The sequence below is a fragment of the Chenopodium quinoa genome, unplaced genomic scaffold (assembly GCF_001683475.1).
Source record: "Chenopodium quinoa cultivar QQ74 unplaced genomic scaffold, ASM168347v1, whole genome shotgun sequence".
NCBI lineage: Eukaryota > Viridiplantae > Streptophyta > Magnoliopsida > Caryophyllales > Amaranthaceae > Chenopodium > Chenopodium quinoa.
The window spans coordinates 1,540,898-1,550,332 of NW_018745054.1; the positions used below are offsets into that span (position 1 = coordinate 1,540,898).

The 9,435-nt window shown below is 38.3% G+C and overlaps 1 protein-coding gene across 1 annotated transcript; it reads right to left on the minus strand.

The window, feature by feature from the left end:
• Nucleotides 1-3,680: 3,680 nt before the first annotated feature.
• LOC110709220 lies at nt 3,681-5,870 on the minus strand. Its single transcript, XM_021887430.1, has 2 exons — nt 5,795-5,870; nt 3,681-4,288 (listed from the first exon to the last, which is right to left on the minus strand). The coding sequence occupies exons 1-2, from the start codon at nt 5,868-5,870 to the stop codon at nt 3,681-3,683; spliced, it is 684 nt and encodes a 227-aa protein (XP_021743122.1).
• Between the last annotated feature and the right edge of the window lie 3,565 nt (nt 5,871-9,435).

Here is a 9,435-nt window from a genome sequence, read left to right on the forward strand (position 1 = left end):
AAAAAAAACAGAGAGAGAGAGAGAAATGAAAAGCACAAAAATATTTTGATGTAGTCATTATCTTCCTAGTTTAGAGCATTAAGGAAAATGCTCCATTTAAGGTTGGGGGAAGCGTGTCTACGCTTTTTGTATATAGTTTTGTGTGTTGCTTTGAATAAGCTTGGGGATGTTGGTATTTTTATTTGAATTTTGGTGATAACTTGATTATGGGACTAAGAATTAGCCATTATTTTGGTTCACAATTAGGTACACCACCAAATTTCAAATTTTAGCCCACCTTTACCCTTTTTGCCCATACGTTACAGCCCTTTAAAGACCTTTTAACTCGGATGGTTGAGTCACAAGTCGGTGGAGGGAAATAGAAGTCAAGCCTCTAGAGCGGGTTTGCATAGTCAAGATGTTGAGTAGCCCTAAATCTCTTCTTTTCCGATTCCTTTGAGGAATTAGTGAGATGCTCACTAGAGGCGGATTTGAAACTAGTAGGGAGAACGTGGTAAGATTTTTTGGGATGAAGGTAGATTGTGTCTTATTAGTTCTCTATGCTTAGCATATTTTATGTTTCAATCAACCTTGGATATCTTAAAATGTGCACTCCCTTACTTGTTTAGAAAGATTTTCATCCATTTGTGCTTGAACATTTGCAAAAGTCCATTTCATTAGCATGTGTTATCCCTTTTTCCTCTTTTATTACATTCTATTTTCATGCTTTGCCTTGTTTTGTTTTGAGAGTTATAGGTTAAGCTCTTTAGAAAACCCTTATAAGAGCATCACTCATCCTCTATGGCGATCTAGGGGTTCAAAATGGCTTCTCACTAGCTAAAAGGTGACCGTGATTCCTACGTTAGTGAGTTAGTGTATGTTCTCGATCATCCCCTTTTCTCTCTTTTCGTTATTTGAATAAGCCCTTCATTTTCCTAGCTTGCTTTTGTTTTGCTCGAGGATGAGCAAAATTTTAGCTTGGGGGAATTTGATGAGTGTCATTTATGGCACTCAAATGGTGATATTTTAGGATGTTTTTGGTTTCTTTTTTATAGCTTTCTCTCCCTCTTTTTTCTTAGTTTTGATCTTTTGTTCCTTAGTTTGTCTTTTCTTTGCCTATTTCGTATTTGCTCCTATATTTGTAGATTTTCGCACGTCTTCTCCTTTTTTTGCTCTACTTTCTAGATTTGTAGGTTTAAGGTGAAGCCCGAGACCCATCACGATGATTTTTCAGGTTGAAAGAGGTTCAAAGTGCAAGGTGGAAGCTCATGCATAGCTCACAAGGCAAGGAATGGCTAGCTCCAAGATTTGGTGTTTGCGCTCTCATGTTGCACTTGCATAAAATCGTGGTGTTGAACCCACCGTAAACATCATTTCGGGACTGCCATATCTAGTGTTGATCATGAGGAGAGCACCATCTGCATCAAGCACGCACCGAAGAGAAATTCTGCTCCAGCAGGGCGTGCGCAAAGTAAAGAACCGCCGCGCCACGATAGCAACCGCCATGTCACGACAGGAAGCGCCGCGCCACGGCGATATATGCCACGCCACGACAGCAGCGCCGCCCCACGGTAATCATCAGGCTGCGCGGGCGCGCCACTCTGGATCCTGTTTCAGTACCCTGATTATCGCGGGCGCGCAAGCTCGTAAGAGGGAGCGCCCGACTGGGTCTATTTTGGGATATTTTCCCTATTTCCTTTGTAGTTAGTTATACTATAAATAGCTTTTCTCCTTTTTCTTCAAAATGTAGTTAATTAGAGTTGTTTTAGTTCTTAGATTTTAGAGAGAGAAAGTATAGAGAGAAACACTTGGATTCTTTATTTTTACTTCAAATTTGCTTTAATCAAGCTTGGATTTTCTTCATTCAATGATAATTAGTGAGATTTTCTTCCCTTAATTCTTCTTTATTGCTTTAATTTTTGCTTTGATTCATGAATGATTGTTTGATTTTTGGTTAGTAGCTTGATTGTTTTGAACTTCTTCTTGATTAGTAGAACATGATGATGATTATGATTTACTTAGCTTTGTTCTTCAAATTCAACATGCTTAGTGAGTAGATTCTTTGCTAGGGTGAAGAGGAAGCATGCATGAATGATGGATAATTGCTAATTTGAGGATTTTGATTGATTGAATGTTGTAATTAAATTGATTAGTGGATTTGTGCATGTGTTTGGCTTGATAGGAGTGATCAACCTTTATTTCCAAGAAATATTGCATTGTAGTTCCTAATGACATGACCACTTGATTTAGGGATTACATTTATTGATTGATTTTGAATTGTGATTCTCTTTGATTAGTCATTCATAGAGGAAACCTAGTTTGACTTCTATCTTGATTGCATGTGGATCCTAATCCCATGTTTTGATATTGCATTTCTCTAGTGGTACCATAGCTTGCATAACAAACACTTCTCTTAGCTTCAAAGTAGCCTAACCCTAGATTCTAGCAACCTTTCCCCCATTCCTCGTGGACCGACCCTTGACTTACCCCTATACTCTTGTTTAGGTTTATTCGAGTGTTTACAAATTTTGTTGATAGAGTATTAAGCATATAACGACATATTTAAAACCCTCTATCATATTGGAATCTCGTGAATGAGGTATTATGACTGATTTGGAAGAATACCAAGGATGTGTTTAAGCTAAGGCTAAGAACATAGGTGATTAAGAGCTTCGAGAATTATGATGGCTATTAATGATGATTAGAGCTAAGGATTATGACGGTTGATGATTTGAAAATAGGGAAAACAACCTCTGTTTATAGGGAAAAAAGAGAGTCTGGAAGATCAGAAAAGATCAGAAGTTCCAAATAAAATAGAATTGATTTTGTCGCGGGGCGACAGTCTCCATCGCGGCGCGATAAAGCTGACGTGTCGCATTGGTTTTGTCATTCTGCAATGGTTTCCGAAGATAATAAAGCCGTAAGAAGTTTGATTTCTATTGGAATTAGATTTACAGAAGATATTCGGACGTCTTCATATTCGAATAGAACAAGGATTATCAAAAGAGGACATTTATTCGATTTCTAACTCTTTGATCTTTAAAAGATAAATTAGAACCTTCTAGAGACTTCTATAAGAGTCCTAATTGGTATAGGATTAATAATATGATATTTGGACCCTCATATGATCATTGGATCGTAGGTAAGTTGGACCTAGGCTCTTTTTAAACCCCATCCAACTAAAAATTAAATGGACTGGGAATATGGACCAAAATTATCTTATTTTGACGTTTTTATGACTTAGACACAAAATGAATGATTTTTAAGGACACAAAATGAATGATTTTGGAAAAAGACATGAGATGAACGATTTTGGGTTAAAACATTTTATGTAAGGTTAGAAATATGGCTAAGGTCTAAGGAAACTTCACGAGACACTTCAACTCTTTACCGAATTTGTTAATCAAATACGTGAAAGGTACTCATCACTGGATTTTGTTTTTGGGGAGACGCAATTAGGTTTTTGGTGAAATAATTGATGGCGACAAGGATGTATTATGGCCTCCTAATCCAGGTGGAGTAATTTTCCCAATGATATCTATGCCCTAGGTTTAGAATGGCCATGAAGATGTGTAAGTGGAAAGGAGGGAAGGTGGGACATGTTGCAAATTGGCATATATTTGGCATTTTGTACACCTTTTAACATATTGATAGCAATCTCTTTTCATGGTAGTCCAATAATAGCCCTGGCGCATGACCTTCTAGACTAGCATTTTGCCATTCATGTGTGTTCCATATGCTCCTTCGCAGATGATCCTCATTACCCTTTGTGCCTCCTTTTTGCCTACACATAGGAGAGCTCTTCCTTTAGGTACTCTTTTATGGAGTTCACCATTGATGAGTACATACTGTGAAGCTAGGAGTCTCAAAGCGCGTTTTTCTCTCTTCTTAGGTGGATATTCCCCTTTAGTGACATAGTTGAGAATGTCCATGCACCAAGGTTCTTCTTCATCCTCTTGGACTTCTTCTTCAAATTCATCATTAAGGGCTTGGCCATAGGTGGGCTTATGCCTTTTCTCTATGGTTAGAAGCATTTTCTCGGTTTCCTTAGAAATTCTAACCATTGAGGCTAGTCTTGCTAAGGCATATGCGAATTGGTTCTCTTCTCTTGGTAGATATGTATACTCTACCTTATCGAGTTGATCAGTGAGAGTTTCTAAGTAAGTTTGATAAGGAGCTAGACTTTCACTCCTCACCTTCCATCTCTTGGAAATCTTATTGATGATGAGGGATGAGTCTCCAAATATTCGAAGCTTTTTAACTCCAAGTGCTAATGTTGTTTCGAGACCCACTACATAGGCTTCATATTCTGCAGCATTGTTGGTTACATCGAAGTCAAGTTTTATTGAGATTGGGATGTGTTCTTCATTAGCTTACACTAGTAGGACTCCTACGCCACATCCTTTTTGATTTGATGCACCGTCGAAGTATAGTATCCAAGTGTCATCTTCAGTGACTAGTAACTCTTCATCCGAAAACTCATTTTCTTGTACTAGTATCGAGTATTCAAGTAGAAAGTCAACCAAGAAGTCAGAAACTGCGGATCCCTTAATGTACTTTTTTGGGGAACAAATTTCAGATCAAACTAGGCTAATGTGACTATCCATCTTGATATTCTTCCATTAAGTGTGGATTTCTCAAAGAGATATTTGAGGGGATCCATTCGAGACACCACATCAACTGTGTGAACAAGCATGTAATGCCTTAGCTTCTTTGTGGCCCACACAAGTGCGAGGCATAATTTTTCAAGTGGTGTGTAGCGAACCTCATATTCAAGCATCTTCTTACTTAAGTAGTATATGGCGTTTTCTTTACCTTCTACTTCTTGGGCGAGCATAGCCCCCATTGTTTCCTTGGTGACCATTAAGAATAGACAAAGGGGAATGTCTGATGGTGTCGGTGTTAGTATAAGAGGATTCGCAAGATACGCTTTGATCCTTTCAAAGGCTTCTTGACACTCATCGTCCCATACTACTGGTACATTCTTCTTGAATTTCTTGAATATTGGTTCACATATTGTGGTAAGTTTCAATATGAACCTACTTATGTATTGCAACCGACCAATGAATCCTCGAATTTGTTTTTCGGTCTTGGGCGGTGGCATGGACATGATAGCCTTGATCTTGGCGGGGTCTATTTCAATCCCTCTAGAGCTAATGACATAGCCTAGAAGTTTTCCTGAGGTAACTCCAAATGCACACTTGGCTTGATTTAGCCTCAAGTTATATTTGCGGAGTCTTTCGAAGAACTACCTCAAGGCTATTAGATGACTTGGGAGATCATTGGATTTTACAATAATATCGTCCACGTACACCTTAACTTCTTTATGTATCATATCATGGAATAAGGCAGTTGCTTCTCTTTGATATAAGGTACCCGCGTTTTTCAACCTGAATGGCATCACCGTGTAGCAGTAAGTGCCCCATGGTGTTGTGAAGGTAGTTTTCTCCATGTCTTCTTCTGCCATGAGAATTTGATTGTAACCTGTGTACCCATCCATGAACGAGATAAGCGCATGATTTGTTATATTATCTACTAGGATGTCGATGTGAGGTAGAGGGAAATCGTTCTTTGGGCTTGCCTTGTTGAGATCCTTGTAGTCAACACACATTCTTACTAAACCATATTTCTTGGCAACCGGTACCACGTTTGCAACCCATTTTGGATACTTTGATAAAACCTACAATCAATTGTTTCTTGCTTTCGTCTTTTATTTTAAGTGTTACGTCAGTTTTCATTCGGCGCAACTTTTTCTTTACATGTTTCATTCCCGGAATTAATGGTATAATATGTTGAACAATTTGTCTGCTTATACCTAGCATATCTTCATATGACCAAGCAAAAACATCGATAAATTCAGCTCGTTCGTCTGGATTTAGAGTCAATCCCATTTTAACTTCTCTTTTAATGGTGGGGTCTTTTGAGAGATTAATAGTTTTGGTTTCTTCGATTATTGTTGTTTTATTCTCAAGTGCTTTCATTGCTTTAATTATTTCTTTGTCATTTTCATTATTAGCAAAGCAATATCATCATCAGGGGTAAAGGAATAACACAAAAAGTAAGCGGAAGAAGACATATTATTAAACTCTTTAAACATTACATCAAAAAGAGAAATGTCTGTGGGGACCAGGTTATTAACCATCCTAGGGGTAGATTCTATGGTAGGAACGATAGTAGGAGGTGCAAAAACGAGAGACTTAGAAGGCTCAAGGATACAAGACTCTAAAGAAGACTCAGACTCAGACTCAGACTCGGACCCAGACGACTCAGTCTCATCAAACATAGGGCCTTCACCCATAGTTATGGATATCTTCTTTTCGCTTGGTGCAATCACTTTCACGGTCTTGCGCCAGTGAGTAGTCCTTCCGCCGAAGTAATGAGCTTGTAGGGGTCGAAGTCTTCACTTTGTAAGGTAGTTTGCACAAGTGTGGAGTTGTCGTTAACACACTCAGGCTTGTTTGTCTCGTACCCAAAACGAGATTCATGACATTGAAGTCAAAGTGTATGTTCCCTGTAGGTAGGATTGGGAATCCCATCCAGAAAGTTGCAATCTAAGAAGATCTCTAACCCAGGCTGGCGTATCCCCTTTCTGACAAGTGGTTTAGGAAATTCATAGCATGGGTAATCTTCTCCCTCTTTTACAAATTGTCCATTCAAAGTGATAGGGTAAGGATCTATCGGTATTGCATCTTTCTAGCTATGAGCTTTTCTTCTTGCATTGGACTTGTTCAAGGCTCACTTAGGGTCTTCTGGAGTTGGCTCGAATCCAAGTCCAAAAGTATCCCTTTTAGGGAGGCTTGGTAATCCCATGCATTTGGCTCTTTCCTTTTTCTTCCCTAGAGTCATTCTAGGAAAGCGTCCTTGTCTCTTTAGAATAGCGTTGACGACAAGATTTGAGTGAGGGTCGTAGTCAAGAGGGGTCTTTTCATCTTTTGCGATAAAAGAGACCTCTTCGGCATTAAAGCCCCACAAATCTTCATCGTGCTCATCCTGCTCCACGTGAATGATCAGATTGTTCACCAGGTGGATCCTCATGGGGGAAGCATCGATAGTGATAGGGATACCTCCAACTATAGCCTTTACTTGTTGATGGAGAGATGAAGGAACGGCCTTTAGGTCATGAAGCCAAGGGCGTCCCAACAGTAGGTCGAACGAAGGCTTGATGTGCACCACTTGAAAGGTAGTGCTATGTTCAATGACCCCTGCAGTGATATTCATAGTGATGGTTCCAAGGGCTTGGCGACGAGAGTTATCGTACTCCCTCATGCCTTGCAAAGATGGAGTTCGGACATTTTATGACTTGGACACGACATGAATGATTTTTAAGGACACGAAATGATTGATTTTGGATTAAAATAAACGAAATGAACGATTTTGGGTTAAAACAATTTATGTAAGGTTAGAAATATGGTCAAGGTCTAAGGAAACTTCAGGAGACTCTTCAACTCTTTACCGAACTCATTAATCAAAGACATGAAATATACTCATCACTGGGTTTGGTTTTTGGGGATACACAATCAGGTATCTACACCTTCGAAATGAGTAGGTATATTTTTTTTTTTTTGGCTTCTCCTTTTACTCTAGTCAACACACCACCCTTCTTTCTTTCTCCTTCAATGGCCATGGCTAGATTAGCTGTCGGCCACCACCCCTTCCCCTGTTCCCCAAAACCCACTTCCTTCCTTCTCTTTCCTCGCCTCCTTGAACTAGCCTTCCCTTCCTTGATGTCTCCCCCGCCTACCTTTTCCCCTTCCCCTTAAATTCAAGCCACCACCTCCCTTTTTGCTCCACCACTTCCCCCTACTTTCTTTTGTTTTTTCGAAATTTTGAGTCCATATGTAATTGCTTTTTTTATTTAGAAACCCTAGTTTTTTTTTTTTTTAAAATTGATCAGAAATTAAAATCAGGGGGTTGATTTGATTGATTGGTTTGTATTGTGTAGCGGCAAATGTTGGTTTTGTAAGGGAGTTTAGTGAGACGACAAAGAGAGGGAAGCTAATATCGGCGGTGGTTCGAGTGATGTGCAGCGGGAAGGGGATGGTGGCTGGCAGGTGGAAGGAGAGAGAAAGGTTAAGGGATGGGGAGAAATTCAAGGGAAAAAAAAAAACATTTTTCACCATATACCCCTAAATTTTTTGTTTATTCACCATATACCCCTGAAATTTTTCAAAATCACCATATACCCCTGAGTTGTTATAAAAATTCACCATATACCCCTAATGACAACAAGATAAGTGGAATTTGGTTAATTATGCACGAAACCATTTTAGATCTCTCCCCCATCCCCGAAACCACTCCTCTCCTTTCTCTAACCCCCGAAACTACTTCAAATCTCAATAACCATATCCGTATGATTGATTTTTAGGATGAGAAAAGAAAATTTTGGGTGGTTTTGAGGGAGGAAAAAAGGAATGTGGGTGGTTTCGGGGGTAGGGGAATGTATTTAGGGTGGTTTCGTGTCCATAATTAACCTTAATGACTGACGAAGTTAACAATTATTAGTCATCAAGGGTATATGGTGTATTTTTGTGAAAACTCAGTGGTATATGATGAATTTAAAAAAGTTTAGGGGTATATGATTAATAAACAAAAAACTCAAGAGTATATGGTGAAAAAAACCGATAAAAATTAGACCAATTAGAAAGCGACATGTGGCAAACTGACCTATTGAACCGGTTATCAACATGTCAAGGCTCATTAAAAGCAAATAGGTATAAAATTCAAATCATTAAATAATAATTAAAGTTAGGATTGTTAAAATAAATCGAATAAAGTTGGGATTAATAAAATCAATTTTTTTTTTTCCTTTTAAATATTAGTGTTTTGTATATCTTTTAAAAAAACAACTTTGTACAAAGAAGTGGCTGATATGCATTTGCTAAATCATGAGTGTCGGTAAAAGGAAAGAATACTTTACTATATAAAGGATTGTAGGCAACAAGAGAGAGGCAGGCTTGAAGAGAGTTTCATTGTCTTTTTGAAATCATAAACAATCCTTTAGAGAAAATCCTCACTTAAAGAGAAAGATTGGTTTTAAACTCTATTAAAATAGAGAAAAACTCTAGTTCTTGTCCTGTCTATTTAAGCTTTTAGCTAGTGTGTTGTAATATATGAGTGTTGTAATCTTTCCAAATTAAATAAAAGTTTCTTTCAGGAGGGAAAGTTATCCTCTTAAACATTATATATCAAAGGAGTTATTTTTCTGTTTAAAAGGTTCATCATAAACACAATAGAGATTGTTTGATTAGAGACTATGGAGTAAGGTAGGAAACGAATTAAATCTGTGATGTGCCTTTTCTAAGGAAGACAAGGTTGGGGTTAGCTAACTTGGCAAAGCCGAAAGCTCAAAACGCTGGAGGTTCCATTGTCGACTAAGTTCAGGTATTGGTCAAAACTCTATTTAAACAATTAACGTTGCGAAGCATGGTGGATATTTAACTTGAATGTTAATTTATT

Bases quoted from the DNA above. Each gene is read 5' to 3' on its own strand.
- LOC110709220 (XM_021887430.1), bottom strand. From the start codon at position 5,870: ATGGGATTGACTCTAAATCCAGACGAACGAGCTGAATTTATCGATGTT. The intron at 4,289-5,794 runs GTATAAGCAGAC...ACAATGCTGCAG, and splicing joins GTCATATGAAGATATGCTAG to AATATGAAGCCTATGTAGTG.